Raw genomic sequence first — 22,513 nt, forward strand, 5'->3', positions numbered from 1 at the left:
TTATCGGGATATTTTAACAGTTCTATTTCAAGGTATGATGGGAGATGCCATCTGTGCATTCAGCGCATTCTTGGAATTCTTGAATACATACCAGTCATTCCAAAACTGCTCATGCATGACTTATTATGCAACAAGTGTAAATTGATTGTAAGTAGATATTGAAATTTGTGTATGATTGGCCATGCAGAGCAATGGTGATGATACAGAAATTTTTCCTTTCTTTCTATTTTTTTTGGCCCAAAATACCTCACCTTAAGTATGTAGCACCTGTGTACACATAACATGAGTGATGAAATTGTAAAAGAACCAAATTATTTAATGTATATTAAAGTATGCAAGCAGATAGATTGTATGTAACCTGTACTACATCTATAAAATGTGATTTATACACTCAAGATTGACAAATATGTGAATTTGCCTAGAACTAGTTTGTAGGTGTCCACACTTACATGGGTGATATACAAGTAAAGGATGTTTATTTCTGTATGACTTACAGATTTTTTTGCAGACATATTTTTCCTCTTTAATTTTGTTAATATCTTAGACGGATGTTACCATGTACACACCTACCTTCAGTGCTAACTAGTCTCTGTAAATTGTGAAATCCTTCATTACAGGAACACCTAAAAAGGAGGGAGGTAGCTGATATGATCAAGAAGGTTTCAAGAGGTGATGAATGCAGTATGGATGAGGAGTGACGAAACCCATGGTGGTCAATGTTTAGGACTCCATGATGGTATCTAGCCATTTTTAGATTACGGTAACCCCACAAAGGGCACTTGCATATTGCGATTTGACCCACAGCCCTGGTGAAAGCAGACAACACTTGACCAGAACCAATTCAAGACTACTGGCACTTTGATATCAAACAGTTTCTGTGAGAATCTGCATGTTTATTATTTCTTCTGTCATTCAAATTTGCTTTTGCAGAAAAAAAAACACAGCGTTTGGTCAGGAGGATCATGTAACTTTTTAGATGCTCTTGATTTTCAGGTTTACGTTGCAAAAATCCATCTGAGTAATAAATGCTGGATTTTGAATTGACAGGCATTTATTTATGAAATGAATGCCTGGTGATTTAAAACCAAATCAGTGGATTCACCAGCAACCTGTTATCTATAGACTTTACATGTACAGTCCAAACCTCCCTTAGTGGCCACCTGTCTATAGCGGCCACCTGCCATATACAACCACTCGTTTTCCCCCATGAGAAAAGCCATTTTGAATACCCTGTTTACAGCAGCCACCTGTCTTTAATGGTCACTTATTTCGTCTCCTTTGGATGGCTGCTATAGACAGGTTTGACTGTAGCTATAGTACACCCTTTGTGATCAATGCATGCCACCTGCCATCAAAGGATAATACAACCAAATACATGATTCTTTTTTTGTCCTGTTGCACAAAGTGAACCATCAATGCATTACGTCTCTCCTCCTCCTCTCTCTCTCCTGTATGTTTGGTCATCTCTCTGCTGGGGGCGCTCCACCACACTCTCCCGAGTCAAGGGCATTACCAACAGAGGAGCAAGAAATTGCTCAGTTTATAGATTATATGCGCAGGGGCTGAAGGCTGTAACGACAGTCAAGTTATTGTCATATCACTCATATATTTCCATGTGCCCAGCAAGACTATAGAATGGCAAGAGTAGTGAAATACAATCAGCCTGGAGGGTTTTTTTCTGTGGTGCAGAAATTTTTGCACATATTGCTGGTAAAATAGTTCTGATAATGAGTTGAAATAGAATTGTGCAAATACTGTTGAACGTAGTCTGTCCAGACAAGTCTAAGCTATTAAATGGAACATGTCGTTTGAATTTGAAACAATGCAAAATTCAGCATAATGTGATTCTGCATAACTGACTGTTTTTTTTTTATAGTAACTGATGTGTATCACATTTGTGATTTGCAAGACATATGTTGAGACTGTGTGAGTGTATGTACAAGAGTGTCGGTGTGTGAGGGTGAATTAGTGTGTCCAAGTGCATAGGAGAGTGAATAGGGTGATTAAAAGTGTATGTTTATTCAAACGAATTCCTCAGATAAAGCAGTTCCATGTAATATGCAGATGTGTACTTCCTTACGATGTTTAGTTGTCATGTGTGCTATATGGTGTTTTTTTAGTTAAACCATACCAACTCTAATATTTGTACTGAATGAACATCTCAACCGTGAAATATGTACGTACCTGTGTGTAAGAGGAGCTTGGAGTAACATGGGATGGCCAAACTTGATTGTATGCAAATATGCATATACATATAAACACTATGTGATAGTGAAGAAATCATGTGCAGTAGTGTACAAGATAGTAAAATACCAGTGAATGTGTGGGAAGGATTTGCAAGGACCTTTTGATAAAAGTGCCATGATTGTAATTAAGCAGGAAAATGTAAATGATATTTGATGCAATATATAAATAAGAAATTGTGTTTTGTCATTTGTGAGCAGTCATTCAGTCATCTTAAAGGTGCATGGTCCCGGTGTTTTAGTCAAACGCGTACGCGGGCGCACGGCGCAAGTTTCCTACAGAGACCTACGCTATCGACAGTTTCCTCAAGTGCATGTAAATGTAAATGTAAATGTAAATGTAAAAGTAAGTGTAGAAGAAGAAGAAAAAATAATAATAATTTCACCCCGTCCCTCGCCCTCTTTGAACCTATTTTCTCTTTCATGTTTCATCTATTACATAACCAAGCACTTTTCAGGGCATGTCTGCAATATAGCCTTACAATTTAATAGAATTTGAATATCAGAGAAAAGAGAAGTGATGCGAGTTAGTGGTTGTTGTCGAGGTTAGGGCAATTTTGTGTGAATAGGAAAGTTATAAACACATTCACTGTGTTTTCTGGTTTCATAATGCATTTAAATCTTTCTTTATTTGCCCCTTCGGTATACTTCTTTTTGTGTATTTTCTAACTTCAAATACTTGTGATGATTTGATCTTTTGAACGGGACTGAATGAGGTGGAATTGATCCTTTTTCAACAACTGTTTCTGTTACACCTCGAAAAACATGACTCTAAGGAGCACTCAACCAAGATTCATAGCAAATGCTGCTCACTTTTTACGAATGTTATGTTCATCAATATTCAATGTTGCCATTCATTAAGAATGTTTCTAAATGCTTCATGTCAATCTATCGCTTATGAGACTTATTTTCTATACAGCAAGATGTTCTTCTTTTTTTTAGCATGTTTCGCATGAAATTTGCATTTTCTCTACAAAGAAGTGGCGTCATGTATCAGGGTATGTTAGGCACTTGTTTTCAATAAATCTTATCCCAACAAACTCACGCACACTAACTTCATTTATATGAAGTTGTATTGTGAAAGAAAAGGCGGTGTCATAACCCTGTAATAATTTCTTAACCAGTCCACAGGTTTACGGAGTATACAGTCCTATTTAAGAGTCTTGACCATTCACATGATACATGTATCCTTTCTGTCCTTCTCTTGATTTATACATCATTCATTCACACAAACACACAAAGCATTTGAATGTCATGATGGTTGAAGATGGCTTTTGTATCATGTTTATTTTGTGTCATATTTTGGGAAACAAATTCACATCTTGTTTGTATCAGTTAGCATACATGGACAATGTACTTGCATAGTGTAGCAAAGTGTGTACTGTACACTGTAAATATCAGCTAAGTGGCCAATAGTGTGTAACCCTATGTGTACACGTTGTGTAAGCTATGATGGCTGACCATATTGGAATAAATCTGAATTGATCACCGAGATATGCCTGCCTTTGCTTGTAATGCAAATTGTTGTTGAATCTGAGTGAAGAGAGATGTGAAGATTCTTCATGTTCACACTTTTCACGAAATAAAATCGCTTTGAAGTCACAATTCCAGTGAAAACTTCAGCAAATATGTCAACGTGCATCACAAAACCAACAAAAAGTCGCACCACTTGATTTTATGTGAGAACTCCGTGAAACGGTTCGACCAAGTCAATTTTTAGTTTTCCACATTTTCTGAAAGAGCTATTCTTCTTCTACCTTATTCTTGAAGTTGGAATGATAAAATGAATGGGAAAGTGGGTATTCAGCAATTGTTCTACAACCCCTTTCTGGTAGAGTAGTGTGATCAGGTATGTCTTGGAGGCCCCTTTCCATTTCTTGAAAAATCCTTTGCACACTCTCCACTTTCAACTCTGATAACTTTTGACAGGATAATGCTACTGCTTTGAAAGTTGGCAGCAATCATGGACAGAATGTGTTAAGATAGCATGGTCAAGTTCAGCTAAATTTGATAATCCCTTCATTGTTGTTGCCACAGTGGTTTACATCCTGTTTTTTGTCCCATTCATCGCACAGGGAGCACTACATACCAAGGATTAAGCGCTTGAATAGACCCTGTACATCAGAGCCTCTTTTCTCAGTTCACACTTTTCCAGAGTGTGTGCTTTCTTTCAAATATTTAGATAGGTTAGGGGAGTCCATTTGAATCGAGTTATACATCATTTTAAAGCATAGTCTACTCTTTCAGAATCTGCCTTTAACTAAAAATCCATGTCTGGCAACTTTTTGTTGGTTTTGTGGTGCAGGGTCACATACATACATTTGTATGTACATGTAATGGGGACATCACGATAGCTTTGCATTATCCAATCACCGTACAATGTACTTCCACAAGGACTTTTATGGAGTTTCACACACATCAGAACTACAGTGGAAACTCAGTATAACGAGATCCTTGGGACCATGACAATTTGTTCTTTTTATCAGATATTTTGTTATATCAGTATGCAGTAAACAATGGGACCAGAGAAATTAGTTTGTTATACATATATCTGGTATTTTGTTTATATCGAGTTTCCATTGTGGTATTGAGAGTGGCAGACTTTCATAGCTTTTAGTGTACATGCCAGTGTTCCCTCCATTTTGTTACATATGATTCCATACAGCACAAATATATAAATTCTCCTTTTCCTTTTTGCCACAATTATACTGGTGAAATGAGCTCTAGGCAAGTCAAAAATTATCACTGCCTGCAGGGCATTTAAATTAACTAAAAATTGCTTGGTGTGTGATAGGTCATGAAAAGTGCCATCATATCAAGCACTGCACAGATGACAGATTACTAAGGAGGAGGAAGAGGCAAATATATGAAAACTGTGAAGACTAAAACTTGAAATGTACAACCTCTTTATTACAAAACATTATTTGCTGAACTACATGACACTTTGGAAAAGAAGGAACCTCAGTTTACATATTGTGTTCAATGATTTACACAAACTACAAAGTAAGAGTAGAGAGAGATCACTACTAAATACAGTAATAAAATTTCACAGAATACCATCTGAAACTTTAAATATCCTTTGCTGCAGGAGGCTGAATCACATGAAACATAAACAAGATATGTTTTGCCAAGCAAAGTGTTTCATTTCAGATCACAACATCAAGACCCAATCTTCAGGACCCATAACTCAGACCAACAGAGAGTTTGAAAAAAAGATCAACTTAAAAATCATGAAATTCATCTCATGGCTGTGGTTTTTTTGTGAGTCGTGTTGAGCAGAAGATGAAATATCATAACTCCAGTGGGGCAGCATCCAACATGTTCTGCGACCTTCAAAAGGTTAAAATTCCTGGTTGACAGTAATGACTCTTCTTATGCCCAATAATGTGCATGACTCAAATTATTCTATCAGTTGCAGTAATGTGCATGATACTTACACAGACAATCAAGGGGGCATTAACGTAACTCCCATAAACTTTGGACAATATTCATGATATTCTAATGATATACAGGGTAAATTTCAATGTGAAAAGTAACTTCATTGCTATAGCCATGGAGCTGACTTAGCTTGATGTAATTCCCTATAATTGACACCCTAAACTACAATAACAAGGTTTCTCACACTTGGAAATGATACTGATTTATAATTCTGTTACTGTGCTTCTGGATTGTGAGATTGTCTTCCATGTCAAAATATGCAAATTATATGGCGTTGCCTACATAAGGCATGAACACAATATAATATCCAAAAATCGTGCTAAATTTTTGTGTTTTTTCGGGCTTTAAAGGCAGGTTTCTCTGGAAGTAGCACGATGTGGTAAATCTGTCTAACTTGTACAGAGATGGTGCGGTCTGGCAAACAGCACACTGTTACTCTGGTTGGAAATGAGAATTTGTACACCAGACTCATCAACATGGCCAGACAGAAGCGAACTAGCAAGACTGAAGCAACACAGCTGTAAATTTCCACAGGTACCTAGGAACCTTAAAAGATTCCAGTGAGATGACTCTACATAAATACTCGCAATTACTCTCATAATAGTGGTTACTACCTTTTTTTAACAGTAGACGGTGGTTAAAACCTGTACTCAAATAAAGAGAACTTTAAATAACGAGACACTTTCTCCATTGAGAAGTCAATTACCGGTTAATCAGTCGATTGGCTGCTAAGTACGTACAAATCGGATGAGGCAAACAAGGAATTTATCCCCTCTACAGCTCTACCACCATACCAAGTTTGACGTTAGATGGTGCCCTGTGATTCAGTAGACCCTGACCGACATGCCCGGTTCTCACAGACAGCCTGATGTGTGTTCTCTCCCACACCATTGTTTGATTCCAGAATGAAGCATAATATATCACATGTTGTAATTTTGAATGCAAAAAATAAGAATGCAATGCATTTCACTATTTCACTATGACTCAAGTTTGAAGCCAGGAACATTGCAATGTCCCCCAACGATGACAAAGAGGGGGCCCTTGTGAATTGATGCCTCCCTGCATTCTCAAATGCCAAAAAGCAATGAAGACGTGAATCCACTTTTGGTTGGTCCTCCAAACGCCCCCCCCCCCCCCCCCCAACTTCCCTCTTGTTGACAAGTATTGGTAGTATCAGAGAACATCAGCAGTGTATAACTTTTCTCTGTCTTTTTATGTCTTTCTAACCCTTGCTTTTGACAAGTGACATCATTTCACTACGCATCTTTCAAGAATAGGCTGAATTCACAAGCAATTTAACAGGAACACAGAGCCTTCACTCGTGATCAGATAAGCACATCAACAGAGAATATAGCAAATATATTCACTCCATAAAAATGATACACTAACAGAAAAAAAAAAGAAAAGAAAATGCAGCACCAATATAAATTATGTGTTATTACATCAACAGCTAGGTCGTCTTCATGAGCATGATGAAATAGTTGCCCCACACAGCCTAGGTTTCTGTTGAGTCATTTAGAAAAAACAACAGCAACATATTGCAAGAGAAGTTTGCCTAAACTTAACTGTAGTCCTGGATCACTGACTGATGAAAATAAGAATGTCCAAACTGGACTTTGGTGAACACATGATATGTAAACACAAATACACAAACCTCCTGTATAATGCCTTACTGTGAGTGCAATACCGGAAATGTGATACAAGTATGCGGGTCACGCTACTATGAATTACATTTTTCCCCCCAACTTGTCAGAAGCAATACATATATTAATTAAGAGTTTGGTCTGCAAATAAGTTGTTCAGTATTTACCTTTATGGATGTTATATGTGTTTAATGTTAAGAGTAAAAGGGGGGGGGGGGGTGGATTAGAAAATCATTTGGGTTGGTGTTGAATAAACAGTGACTTGAGGAGCAGAAAAATACACCAGTATTTCCACTTTTCTTCATGCAAATAAGATAAAACCTGAGAAAGTCAATGACAGATTTTATTTTCGAACTTGACATCAATGCTTTGCTGCAGTTTCAAGTTCAGCCAGGGTATGCAGACGGCATTGCTTCTCTCTCTGTTGGTAACATACACTCTTGCATGTAGTCCCGCATTCTTCCATCTGTGTAGTGTACCGTTTCTGTATACAAGACTCTTGAACTTCGTTTATTTCTCTGATGAAAAGAGACAGTATTGGATCATAAGGGGAACTTTCCACCGAAACTCAAACATCGCTGTATTCCATCTTCTCACAGGTTCTGCCCCTGACATCCACAACTTTTGAGACGAAAAATGGAAATTGAAAAATGTACAAAAGAAAGCAAATCTGTACAGAATGTAATGGGAGGATAGGGTTTTGGCCTCAGGAGATGTTAGCAATCCGATCTCCAGATCTTGATGGTCTTGTCATTTTCAAGGGCTGCTGATGCGATGAGATTCTCTGTTGGGTGGCATGACGTACATAGGACAACATCTGCAAGAAAAAAAGAACCATGTTCAGAGAGTGAAGACAGATACATTGCTCGAGACATTGACTCTGTATTACACATACATAAGGCCACCAACCTTTGAAGATCACAAAACATACTGGCACACAATGAAAAAAAAGAAAACATTGAAAAAGCAGGAACCATGCCTCGTTTTGAAAAAAAGGATGGAAAATATGCACATATTATGCACATTTAATCAAATTAAAGAAAATAATCTGCAAAATGCCTGATAAAGACAGCTGAAGCTAGACATGTGAAGTAATTCATGTCTGTAATAATACATCCAATTAATCATACACAGCATGTTGAACATGTTAGAACATAAACCTCAGTGCTCTATTTCTTCTCAGCACCTCACAGTTCCTTGAGAACTTATATTTACACCCATTTTCGAGATTTTCTGTGGGAAACAATGAAAATAGACAATGTTTGTCTGGAAAATGTCTATCCATTTAACGGAAATGCCCACTCGATTATCAGGTAAGCAAAGCATGCATTGGAACTGTGTATTCGGCCCATGCATCAATTATAAGCAGAGTACCCAATAAAGCGGTACCCCATTATGCAGAGACCACTGTAAGGCGCCTTTGAATGTTTCTACAGATAAATGGCGCTATACAAATGCTGTTTCATCATCATCATCATCATCATCATCAAAAGATGGAAAGCAAATGGAGCAAAGTTACTCCTCACTGGAACGGAATGAGACAAATTAATTCTCATCAAATGTGGACATTCGCACCAGCATAGATCACTTGGTTCATTTTACTTCTACAAATACATTACCTGTGTGGCCTTGCAGCTTCTGAACAATCTCCTTGGTTTGTAGATTCCATATATACACCATATTGTCTTCTGAGCCCGAGACTATCCACTGTATGATGGAAACAATGCAAAAGTAAAAAGAAGACAAATTTAGGAGCAATGTCTACTGTAAAGATCAAATGCAAATGATAAGGGTAATCTCACTTTGTTCTCTAACCTACAGCAGACACAGTAGTAGTTTTCCAGTTATTTGACATCATCAATAAAGCTGACCGATTAATCTCTTCACTGCATCTGTCATTCAAAATTATGATTTGTCACATCTTCTAGAGCAATACAAAGCTTCTCTGTGAAGACATTTGTAACATTCATGATCCACTAGAAGTGCAAAGCTAAAATGTGGTCTATGAAAGAAAGAATCAAAAGGTTGTGCCACTGCTCTGCCTTCCACCATTCAGGCATACCTCCAGATTGACACAGTTTCTGTAGATGTACTTGCATGCATGGTATATTCTCAGTTAGGGTTAATCAATGTGAGAATATATCAGACAAAAAGACTTTGACACATAGTACACAATTGTATGTTCTCTCACCTTGCCCCCTGTCACTGAGAAATTGGCAAAGATGCAGTACTTCTCGTTCTTGTGGCCTTGGTACGTCTTTAGACATTTGCCTTTACTGTAGTCCCACAGCTTCAACGTGCTGTTACGAAGGAGGAGGGATGCATCAATATGATATGATTAAGTTCAAAAAATGATTTATATATTGCTAATCAGAACATTAAAACAAACACACACACACAAACACACAAATGAGAAAGTGTTTGTTTCATTTCAGGAAATGAAAACATGACATCTCTTAATTTCTTGTTTCACACCTTATGAATGAGACTACCTCACCATTATAGCAGGAAAAAACACCCAAAGGTAAGCATACAAATTTACATCTGAAATAATCTTTTCTATTTGAAATTCAGATTTCAAACTTCCACACATAACACATATTTCCAATAATCAGTGCTGCCATCAACAGAAATTTCGTCTTTATTAATTTCATATTTCATTCTTCAGCATTTGTTCAAATAATGCCATTATACTAGAGCATATACAAAGTATTATTTACATTTCAAGGGATTTTTGTTTAAAGTCATTGTAATGCATATGCATCATCAAATCCTACTACAGGCTTCAATTAATAATTTTCATCAGCAATGCTCAGCTGAAATACAAAACAATTACTGTAAAACCAGAAATTTTTGCATGAAACTTCTGCAAATTTGGAAAGGAGCCATGATTCACAAAAATAAAATGCATGCTAAAGTTTTTGTCTACACATTACATTGAATACCAGTAGCAATTCACAAAAGTTTCATGCCACAGAAAAGGTCGTCGGCTCAAATATGCGAAAGTTTCAGGCTTTCCAGTATTGGGTGAGAACTCACTTGTCCAGAGTGGCAGCCAAGATGTACTTTCCATTTGGCGAGAACTTGACATACGACACAGGTGGATTGTCGTCATCTATCACACACAAAACAACGTAAACAAAGACAGTTAACAATCAGCACAAGAATGATACATTATCTGAAAAGCAGACGACAGTAATGGCATATCTAGTCACAATGTTAAAATCTGAAGATACATGAAGGGATATCCACTGATCTATAACAGACTTATTCCTCTTGCCAAATCCTACATCATAGTTACCAAGCCCTGCAGGCAAAAACAATCAAACAAACAAACAAACTGATGCATACTAAAAACATATTCTGAATGCCAAGCAAGAATATTGGCTTAAAAATGAGAAATGGTAAATAAAAACATGTCTATTCAATTTCAGGAAAAAAAACAAACGAACAAACACATCCTTCTCTTCAAGAGCACATTTTTCTCAGTCTCTTTTCTATGAGAAAAAAAATAACAAAGATAAAAACATACTTACCATACTAACACACATATCAATTGGTAGAGCCTTTATGCTTTCTATGAAACTTGTTATTAATTTCCTGTGCCAATTCAATGCACCCATAGAGAGTGGTAAATTTGCAGCAAGGAAGAAATTAGACATTGATTCACTTTTATCATTGCTGACTTAATTGCTGCCTGTTACTTTATAGCATTGATTAATTATCAATCTCATTAAACACATAAAGTTCATTGCTATGCAGCTTGCTAAAAGCAGTTTCTGCCACAGTACAACATAATGACATGAACACTGCCAACACTTCTGGTTTAAGGTGTTTATTTGCAGCATTCAGGAGGAATATACACATTTTTCACATATCTATCAAAAATTTTAATAACTTATAATTATGTTGTCATTATGGTATGTCAATGATATCCCATCACAACCATAATCAAGAAAACTAAAACAACAAATCTCTGAAACATTCTCCATCAACTCACCAATCAATGTCTTTAAACATTGACCTGAAGCTGTATCCCATATTCGACTGAAAGAGAAGGAAAAGGAAATTAATGGTTATAACATGTTAAGATAATACATAAATTTCCTACATTGAAACATTCATAGTATTTAAGCATGAAGGTGCGATATCTACTGAGATCAGCAGGTACTAACAAATTCAGATAATACAATTTGGAGCAAAAAAATATGCAGATATATTTTTTTTTAGTTAAAATGGAAAAGCAGGGTTTATTTGTTGCTTGGTTTCTTTTCTTTGTTTGGAGTTTTTTGTTTTTGTTTTTTTTTTGCATGTTACACCTCTTTAAAAGTAAAAAACAAAAAACAACAAAACACCACCAACAACAACAAATGAAACACAACCATGACAAAGCAAACACATAGATAAACATTTCACTGCGTCAATATCTTACATATTAATAGACACCGAATCAACATGTATTTCACTATCACTTTCATCCTGTTAAGAACACTTTGTAGGAAACCTGCAATGGCTGTTTCAAAGAAAAAGTTTGCGATATGGCTATGATAAATTTTGAACTTGTACTGCTAAGTAGATAAGTATATACATCAGTGTTTGGTGCACAGTAGTGATGCAGTAGAAAGCCACTAATGTAAAAGTGGAAATTTTTGCGGTGTTGAAAGTTTCGCGCATTTTGCGCAACCAGAAACTAGAGCGAAAATAAAAGCATGCGAATATTTTTGCTTGCCATATGTTCCTGTACGTGATGTCTTGATTCCGCGGAATTAAAAACATGCGAAACTCTTCCTGCCCGGCCAAGCGCGAAAAATTAGTCGCGCGAAAATATCCACTTTTACAGTATTTGCTTTTTCCTTTAATGGCTGAGTGAAAATCTTCATGCATTACATTTTTGAGCCAGTCTAGTAAGATACATTTTGCATGCTTTACAATTGTGTAATGTCACTGACTGTTGACTTTTTCTTCAATAGCGATAGCATAAATTCATGTGAACAGAAAACAGTGTATGCAATATTTGCATGTTTCTACTTTCATACTGGTATCACCTAGTGTGAGATGGACAAACATTACCATACCACAAATATTACCATACTCTGAATATGCTCAGCACATAAGCTGCTGTGATAACAGAGACATAGAACTCACCATAGACCATCGTAACTGCTGGAGACAATGAGAGAACCGTCCCTGTTGAAATCAACCTGGTTCAGAGACACAAGATGAAAATAGATGAGAGAGTTGCTACACTTTTCACACAATAAAAGGCTCTGTGCCATGTTGGACAAGCATTTCTGGGTGAGTCTTCTTTTTTTTTTCGTTCCACTATCTGTAATTCAGTCATGATAACTGTAATGAGGCTGACTGGCCATTTTCTTTCGTCATATAGAAATTTCATTATAACCGAACAAATAAACAATAAAAAATATAGAGCTGATAATGTTTTACTTCGTTGTGACCAGAATTTTATCATAACTGTGTTCGTTGTAACAGGAGTGCACTGTAGAAGTACCACATCAACAACTGTACAGTTTCTGATTTCATTAGCAAAACCATTCTCAAATTTTGAATGGGTATGACACGAGCTACTGTTGAGCCTGTCAAGGGTAGGTTGTTGTTGTTGTTGTTGTTGTTGTTGTTGTTGTTGTTGTTGTTGTTGTCGTTGTCGTCGTTGTCGTCGTTGTTGTTCTGCTGCTGCTGCTGCTGTTGTTGTTGTGGTGGTGGTGGTGACTTCTCAAAGACTGAACCACTGTGAGTAATTTTGAGCATTTTACAATGGAGACAAGGAGGGTTTCACTCACGGCTGAGACTGGGTCTGAATGTGCTGGTAACGTCTTGAGGCATTTCCCTGTCTTCACATCCCAGATCTTCACACTCTCATCAAACTGGAGGAACAAAGGCAGAGGAAATTAGAATTAACTATTGGTAGTCAAAAAATTATTGGCATTAAAATATGTTATTTTCTCTAAGTAAAGCAAAGCAATATGTTACTCTAACAACAACAAAATAATTTTTTTTAAAAATCAAATCAAACATTCCCACCACACACGAAAAGGATTTTTTTTTCTTTGACAGAATGATGTCTAATATGGCTCACAATGAACATAATGAATAGAAAATACCCCAGTATTCTTGGGGTAGGAGTGAGAAACCTCCTACTACTGGCCAAGTGAAGTTCAGGAAATTAAAATTTCTTAACTTTTCTTGTTTCTCAATGCTTGAACATGCAGTGGATACAAGTTCACATGATGAACTGTACATAAACAAAACTTTAAAATAAAATTCAAGATCATGTCCCCAGAAAGATTCTGCTGTGACTTATAGGCAAACGGGACAAGTGCAAATACTTAAAGGTGACAAATATATTGTAGCAATGTTAGATTATTGGAGTTTGATTGAAGATGACTCTGAACCTGACAGAGACAACTGGATACTTACTGAGCCTGAGACGATGAGGTTTGACTGTGGGTTGAAGTTGCAGCAGAATACGTAGTTACTGTGGCTCTTGAGTGTTTTCAAACACTTCCCCTAAGACAGAACACAAGGGAGAATAGAAATCAGTCACACATATTTGACAACTTTACCCTGGACACATTTTGGAGTGAATATATTCTCAAACACATTGCGGTGACTCCAGAAACATGTAATGCAGAAAATAACATTGAGCTGTGCACCAAATTTGATAGCAAAATGAAACTGCTGCTGTCTGTGATTAATAATCCCACCCAATGGTATTGTCTTGTGAGAGCAATAAGAATGATGAGATTACTAATATACTTCTATACTGATGTAATACCAAAATGGCAAATTTTGAACAACTGTGTTATGAGATATGATAATAACCAAACAGCATCCAGTTTAGATTGCACTCACAGGTTATTTTAATCAAAGAATAATATATTATTAAGAAATGGACAATTTCACTCAGGCACATGAACACTGGGGAAGTTAATGGCTGCACAAGGTGTTGTTCTTTTATTTTGGCAATTTTTGCCATAACATGCAGTAACCATAGCAACACACTTTCTGCAATTAAACCTATCAGCCATACTATCATATTCGTAAATGCTCACTCCCACTAAACTGCATGGCTGTAGAAAGGACTGTTAATCCTGAATAAACTTGCACTTAATAAGTTGTATTATTAACCCCTCATCACATCTCCACTGACACACTTCAGGAAGTATGTTCATGGGGATAATTCATTCTGTTAAAAATAGAAGCATCTCATTCATGACAGTTCTGTTTTTCAAATAATCTACATTATATATTATACATTGATTCTGAAGTATTGCTAACTTCCAGAAAAAAACACCCATATATGATGGAATGGGATATGTGGCAAATATGTACATGCTTTTTTAATTGGCAATGTCAGTCAAAACAGAAAGAGAAATTTGAGTATTTAACTAGATCCATGATGTAATGGCAGAACATGCTGTACAATAATTTGGCTATCAAATTTATGACAGTATCCACTAACAGTGTCTGTGACATGTATAACACTCACTGTGTTGAAGTCCCAGATCTTTAGCGTCTTGTCATCCGAGGCAGACACAAGTAACCTTGAGTCACTTGACCATCCTACATCAGAGATGCCCTGTGGTCCATTTCAAGACAGATGGTACAAAATAATGACTAACCTAACTCAGCAAGACAATAATATGACACTTGTAGCCAAGGCTTGGCACTAACATTTTCTTTTGGTGGGTGGCCCGATCAGTCCACCAGCACATATATCTTTCCTAAAAAATAGTGGTGCCCCGGCATGGTGGCCCCAGGCCATTGCTAATGTCAAGCCCTGCTGAAGCTGTATGTAATGTTTGTGGGTTTGTTTGGTTGTTTCATAGTGTCAGAGTGTAATTCCTTGGACATCACATACTGTATACGCCGAATATTTGCAAGGTTTTTATTTTCGCAAACTTTGTGAGCAGATGCTATTCGTGAAATTAAAGACACTAAAAAATAATGACTCTGATCCTGATATGAATGTGACGCATACATATACCAGTATGGTACATTTCTCCGATCAGTACAGTACTCCACGATCGCGAATTTAACTACTCGCAAAATTGTCGGGAAGTCACGATTTGCGAAAATTTAGACTCGCTAGGTATATGGCGTACACAGTAGATATTGATGAATGCAATGACTGGAAGCAAATTAACTTGCCACCAATCAGTGTGTTTAAGTACAATATTTCTGTTTTGGCAGGGGTCAAACACAAGCCATACAGTCAGACCATTAAGTTATGTTACTCCCGCACGCACTGCGCATGGGGCCGCTTCATGCCGTTGCGTGCAGGGTGCGATTTCGCACAGGTGCGTATGGCTCCGTGCGCCCCCGTACGCACCCGTGCGTAGTCGTGCGCCAGCGTGCGGATCCAAACGCCTGCGTGCGAATCTGTACGCCCGCATGCGGATCCATACTCCCTCGCACAGACTGGCATGCAGTCGTACGGAGGCGCACAAGGGCGCACAGAGGCACACGAGGTCGCACGGGGGCGTACAGAGGCGCACGCCCCCGCACGAGATCGTACAAAATGCCACGAAAACGCACGCACCCGTACGAAACCGCACGCAACCGCACGAAGCAGCCCCGTGCGCAGTGCGTGCAGGAGTAACATAACTTAATGGTCTGACTGTAGGTTTGTCATAACAGGTACTGCACACAATTATGTCACAAAGAGTGTTACCACAAGGCATCCCTTTAATAAACCACTTCGGGGTTCCACTCTGTGCATGAGTAGAACAAAAAAGGCCATTTGTACCAACAGGGCATGGTGGTTTTTAAATTCACTGAGATAAGCATCTCTGATGTAACAATTATTCAAGTAGTCCTTATGAATGGTGCCTGCCAGCACATTCATGTGAGAGCAAAAGTAGTATTTGGCAATATCATTAGAAAAAGATTAAAGGTCCTGATTACCTTTGGGAGCAGGGATTTCAAAAATGTTCAAGATATCAATTTTGATGCATATGTGTAGGCCAGTTGTATCATAAAACATCCTACCATATAAAAGTTTTGCAGTAAAGCCTAAAATATAAGGAGATATCATTATTTTTCTCACCAAACCATAACTGTAGATGGTTTAGTCTGGAAACATTTCTTTAATAATTATTGTTCACATTTGTATATTTAACAATACTTATCAAACATCGATTATACTGGTTCAAATTTTTACATTGGTTGTTCCTATTCCTAACTCACATATTAGATTTATTTTTAAGCAATAATACTGGGTTTTTGTTTCATCTGCAAATGGTAAATTATGTCTTTAATACATTAAATGCATACATGGAAACTTTCCCAAGTATTCATTGATGGATCATTCTGGTCACCTGGTCCATGCAAGTTCATCCTTTGTTTCAACATGACTGAGGAATTCCATAAAATGTTATGTCAGGCTCATTTAACTCACCAGTTTGTGTCCTGAAATCGTCTTCTCAAATTTGCCATCATAAGCACCCCATATTTTGATGAGTTTGTCGGCAGCTAGAGAAGCAGTAAGAGTAAAGAGGAGTCTTTGATATACGTGTGTACTGCAAAATTACATGTTAATACCAGGCAAATAAAAGAAACCATTTAATAGGTTACGGGGGGGGGGTGGGGGGGGGGGGGGGCTCAGTCCCCCCCCCCCACTTTTTGTGCACCATACAAAGGAATACATAAGCTGTCATCACTTTGGGCCCCCCCCCCCCCTTTTTTAACCCGGAAGTACATAAGTGGCACTGAAAAGAAATAGACAGAGATCTTGAAGTGTGAGCGCGGTAAGGTTGTTTTTCCGTTGAAGACCCCCCCCCCCCTTTTTTTTTTTTTTTTTTTTTTGCTTGCTTGTTAGCTCATGAAACCCGGAAGTGGGTCCCCCCCCCCCCCCCCCCTTCCACTTTTGAAAACGCTCCGCCGGCCCTGACAATAGCACGCAAACAGACGTATGGATTATCACTCCACAACTTACATTAGAAAATGATAGTTGTCATCATCATCACCATCATCATTATCACAACATTAAAAGCAGTAATAACACTAAAAATAGTAATTAAATAATAATAAAATAATAAAATGTACTTACATGAACTTGCTAACCATTCACCATTCGGGCTGAATTTGACTGATGACACTGCCTTCGTATGGCCAGCTAGTGTGAACTTCAGTGAGTAATTTGGCCTCTGTGAAAGCAACAAGCATAAAGAAAATATATTCCAAAACACTAGGATCATTAAAGGACAGATGTAGAGACTGCATTTTGATTGCAACATCAGCAGCAATTCCAGAAATACAGTCGACAAATGCGTTTACTTATCAGGATTTCTTTGCTGTTTTGTTTGGTTTTGTTTGTCAAAAAGCAGAGTGAAGATATTCTCAATCAATTTGAACAATCTGAAAATTGTACTGGCACACGATTTCTTACAAACGTTTGATTCACACAAGATATTTGAATATATCAGTGTCAATCAATGCTAGCCATAGTACTAGGTATACCATTCCATTTTTGCCATTACAAATTACAAAATAAAAATCTAAGTGCTAGTGCACCTTAGGCAGATTTGCCCCACCACCGCCAGAAGATGCTGATGGTGTTGAGGAAGCTGACTGTGGCTTTGTCGAAGTTGATTTGGCGTCCCCTCCCGCCGAGGATTTGGGGTCATCTGTGGAAGACATCTCTACGGATGGTGGTGTGTCCTCTTTTTCCTCCCTATAATAGCTGTGGTATTTGGGTTTCTTCTCTCAGTGTTAAGCATGCATTGATGGAGAGCAGTCATCCAAAGACCAAGTCCTTTCTCAGACAGTCTACAAATCACAATGTTGCTGCTTCACTGGATCCCAAGACACAATCTCTTCATTTTTCTCTGTATTCCTACTGTGTTGCTTATTTAGTTCTTGATCAGATCTTACTGGCTGGTTCACTTCTGGCTCTGCAATAAAATATATGTTCAAAGATAGAACTCTGTAATATTCATACACATATTTTGTAATCTATCATCGTCAATAATGGCATGTGCTACTGAAGCAAACTGCTTCAATTTGCAATGGAAATTCAACAGTGATGTAACAGTATCACGCACATCATGGAAAAAGTGCATAAAGACTGCAAGTGAAGACACAAACAACACTGTGAATTAGAACTTATGCAGTAGTCAGCTCAATCTGTCTGTGTCATTTCAACAATAAAGAGGTAAATACACTGTAAAACAGCTTTTACATTATATATAAGTTGTACCTATTCACTAATAAAAACTGTGTGATACTTTTAGTCTTTCAGATACAATTAGTTTAGTCAAGTAGCAATTACAATTTCAGTGTTTTTTATACTGCCACTAGTGGTGTCAGTAGTGACAATTCAGTCGTAAGTCAGTGTAGTCAGGTGATTAGCAGATTTACAACCAGCATTGAGCAATCCAGGGGTTAAAGGCACATAGACCTGGTGGATTTAGTCAAATGTGTACGTGGGCGCACGGCGCAAGTTTCCTACAGAGACTTACACATTGTATGCTATCAACTCCTCTTTAGCGCTTACGCTTTGACCCATTTCCACGAGTCCGAAGAAGTCCGATCCACTGTAGTTAGTGGACCGATCACAGTTCGGTTCATGATTCGGCTGATGATGACAGCTTTAGCAAACTTCTTCTGTGACGTCATACTAAGAAGCGCGCACCCTGGCGTCGCTACAGACTGCGTGACGCGCAGAAGACAACGAAGGCAACGTTACCTAGCAATACCTTCGCGCTTTACTCTTGAAGGCAGCTCAACTTCAGCAATCTTCGTATCAATGCTAGCGGTGATCGGCAGTATCATCCAACAGCGCCCCTGCAACCACCGGGTCTACGAGCCTTCAAGGGGCCGCACTGTTTTGACCTTAAAATGGCTTTCATTGATATGTTAGGTTACAGGCTTATATTTTCAAGTTTCAGCTTCTCTACGATGTCATTTTGATGCAACTTTGGCCACTATTAGGAAACTATTGCAATAAACATTACTGAGTTCACAAAGAAGTAACAAACACCAGTTCGAGACTTGCTCTCTGCTTGAGCATTGTATGCATGATGTACACGCATATGCCTGGTGAAGGCGCACGTTCTGCTGAAATTAGCCAGCAAATATGATGAATTGTCACTGTATGACTTCTGCACAGCTTTCTGTGCTGTGGACTGGGCGGTGGCACACAGCCTCGTTGCTAGAAATGTGACTTGCGATGGAACTTCACATTAATATCAAACACGAGTATCATCCAAAACTTTGCGTTTGGTCAAAATCAAAATCAAAGTTGTGTTTGATATTTGCATACGAAATCAAACATCCTTTCTGCAATGGACATGCACACAATTTGGGGGACTTGCGTTAGATTTTTCAGGTTTCTCGCAACAAGGCCCAGGAGCTACAGATGCCAGCTTTCCAACTTCAACAGATGATGAATGTACACTAGGTGTACTCGCATTCCTATCGGGAGTAGTGAGCGAATTAGTGAATCGGTTACTATGCAATTTTTGTAAGCATCTGACAATATTTATGGCAATAATTTCATTGATTGTCAAAATATGGTTTGCAACGGCAATGTTGAGAAGCTGAAAGGAGAACATGTCAGAATACATTTCTGTATTACAACTCTGTATTAATGTAACTTAAAATGTCTATTAATGTTAGAGTCAGGTCAAGAGGGTGCATGGCCCCCAAGTTAAACCCTTGAGGCCTAATTGTGGAGCATAGCCAACGACTAGCAGCATCTACTACGATTTGTCTTTGTCTAGACACCAATATAGAGTCGTGAGTAGGTAAATTATACTAGAATGTAGATTCACAAGTTTGCATTTTACTCACTTCAAACCATGTTCATATTCACGACGTCAAATTGAGCTGAATTTACAGCCCTGTGTAGTGTGATGTTAAACGTTGTGATGTCATGTTAAACGTAAGACTCTGTGGCTACAGCTTGAATGGCTAGCCCTATATTACTTACGTTTTGCCTATGGCTACGCTTATTTAGTAATAGTAGATCCCTGGGTGCGTTCGAGCACTCTAAAGCGAACCAAAGCGTACCGTACCGTACTGTGCCAGTTTTGGAGCGTTCGAGCGCTCTGTGGAGAAAGCATACCTCACGAGTTATTTTTAGAAAAGGTCACGCTTGTCTGTAGCAAGAATGTCATCCACCTGTCGCTTGAACTACTTACGGCTGTCCCAAACAAAGAGAATGATGTCTTTGCATTGTGACGTATGCGCATGATACGCGCATGCTTCATGCTTGACAATGAACTTTTGGTACGCTTTGGTACACTTTTGGAGCACATTGGGAAGTGGTCCACTTTTGGCTCGGTACAGTACGGTACGGTACACTTTGGGAGCATTCGAATGCTCCTCTGGCGTGGGTACCGTACGGTACAGTTCGCTTTAGGAGAGCGCTCGTAGTCGTATGCACCTGCCCTACACTAGCAGCACAGTGTATAACCCCGTCGCGGGGCGCTGTAACACAGTAACCCTTTACGGTACGTATTTGTCCGTATGGGGTCGCTGCTGCGGTTACACAGTGTACTGACACTACTGTGTAATTTCAATTGTTAGGGGTCTTAACTATACAATTACCTTAATTACCTACGATGACGCCCAGTAAATGTAACGTTAGCATGGTTAGGGTGCCTATGTAGAAAACAAGTAACGTTAGACTCTAACCGTGTTAAAGTTAGTTAGGCCATTGAGACCCTCTTCACGCTTGTTCACTTATAAACACAAAAATCAAAGATGAAGGCCGTACATAACGTAGTAAACAGTTCTGCTATGTTATGCTCGTAACAACTAAGCTTAAGAATACGGCCTAAAAAGGGTAAGCCTCTCTCGACTCTGTCTCTGATCTTGTGAACATGCTTCTTTTTATATTTACCTTCATGGGCTTCACTACAATACAGCCGAGTCTGCACCTCGGTCACTGCTGTGCCAGTGCCAGTGCAGTGGTCACTGACTCAGTGACTGTGTTCAGGTCTTTAACACTCGGACTTGACTCCCCGCCTACCTAGAAAATGTTTCTTATTTCTTCAGTCTCTTGGCTGGAGTGAACTTGAGATGCGGAGAAATACATGCATACAGAGATGGTGGGAAAAGGATCCAAAACAACGTTTTAAGCCTGTTTAATATGTTGATGTCACTGTCACTGTACACGGGACTTGCCTTGTAGTATCATCGTACCGTGCGTCGCGTACACACGCGACAGACAGGAGCAGTGCACAAGCAAGGGGAACAGGCCGTATGTACATATAAAGCCGAGTGGTTTCGTGTGGCACTCTGTGTCTGGAGCAGTCATGTCACGACGCGGGAGCGCGGAAGCGTCGATCCTCACCACGCTATGCTACATACCCACAGCCAGCCGCGGTTTCGATTATCCACCACGTGAAATTACTAGTGTAGTACGCGTGCATTGTGCAGCACGGGAGCGACAGATCCAGCAGCGGATACAAGGGGGAGGGGGGTCGCCTTGGGCTGCCAAGTTAAAAAAAAAGGGGGGGGGGGAGAACAACAAACAACAAATTACTAATCAATTATTTTAGGACCAAAAAGACTTTTCTTGTCAAACAGTTGTCAATATCATAACTGAAAATGCAAAATTTTAGCCCCTAACGGAACGAAAATTACAATACACTCACAATATACATTATAATATATACATGTATACATCATTATTATGAACGATGTACAATTGGCCATTTTCGGGCTTTGCGATATTCAAACCCTTGTAAAATTGTCACCTGGGGGTGTTTTTCATAGTTTTAGGTATCATTTGGTAGGGGAGGGGTGTGCCTTTCAGAAAATATATACTTTGTATTGTTGTTACTGCATTTCCTTAAAAAATAATGCCTTAAAGCTGAAAATATTGACAAAAATGCATATTCTATGAAAAAATCCCAGAATCACACGTCGTGATTTTTGTTCTAATCCAATTCTACAGGTTTTTTTTTCCTTGTGAGTAAGCCCACACACTGCAACTATTTAATCACAGTTACTGAGTACTTCTGCCATGAACGTGTAGATTTATCTTATCAGGAACTTTTGAATTCACTCATGTCTGAAAAAGAACGTCTCTGAATGAATTATCTTTTCCTTGACGAAAAAAATTCAGGATGAATATGTAAAACATGTAAGGCCATATTTATTTAGCGTCTTATCCATGCTACCATTCCACCAAAATTTGTGAGTGGGATGTATGAAATA

At 38.5% G+C, this 22,513-nt stretch overlaps 1 protein-coding gene across 1 annotated transcript; it reads right to left on the reverse strand.

Annotated features, from left to right (window-relative positions):
* Positions 1 to 7,735: 7,735 nt before the first annotated feature.
* On the reverse strand, positions 7,736 to 17,983 carry LOC139744706 (WD repeat-containing protein 5). Its single transcript, XM_071655129.1, has 12 exons — positions 17,858 to 17,983; positions 17,394 to 17,490; positions 16,743 to 16,816; positions 14,832 to 14,921; positions 13,760 to 13,849; positions 13,123 to 13,206; positions 12,470 to 12,525; positions 11,325 to 11,371; positions 10,364 to 10,439; positions 9,516 to 9,624; positions 8,944 to 9,031; positions 7,736 to 8,141 (listed from the first exon to the last, which is right to left on the reverse strand). The coding sequence occupies exons 1-12, from the start codon at positions 17,981 to 17,983 to the stop codon at positions 8,041 to 8,043; spliced, it is 1,038 nt and encodes a 345-aa protein (XP_071511230.1). The 3' UTR covers positions 7,736 to 8,040.
* Positions 17,984 to 22,513: the final 4,530 nt, after the last annotated feature.

Source organism: Diadema antillarum, unplaced genomic scaffold (genome assembly GCF_040938485.1).
Source record: "Diadema antillarum isolate AM-2024a unplaced genomic scaffold, OU_Dant_1.0 seq00001204_RagTag, whole genome shotgun sequence".
In the NCBI taxonomy this organism is placed as follows: domain Eukaryota; kingdom Metazoa; phylum Echinodermata; class Echinoidea; order Diadematoida; family Diadematidae; genus Diadema; species Diadema antillarum.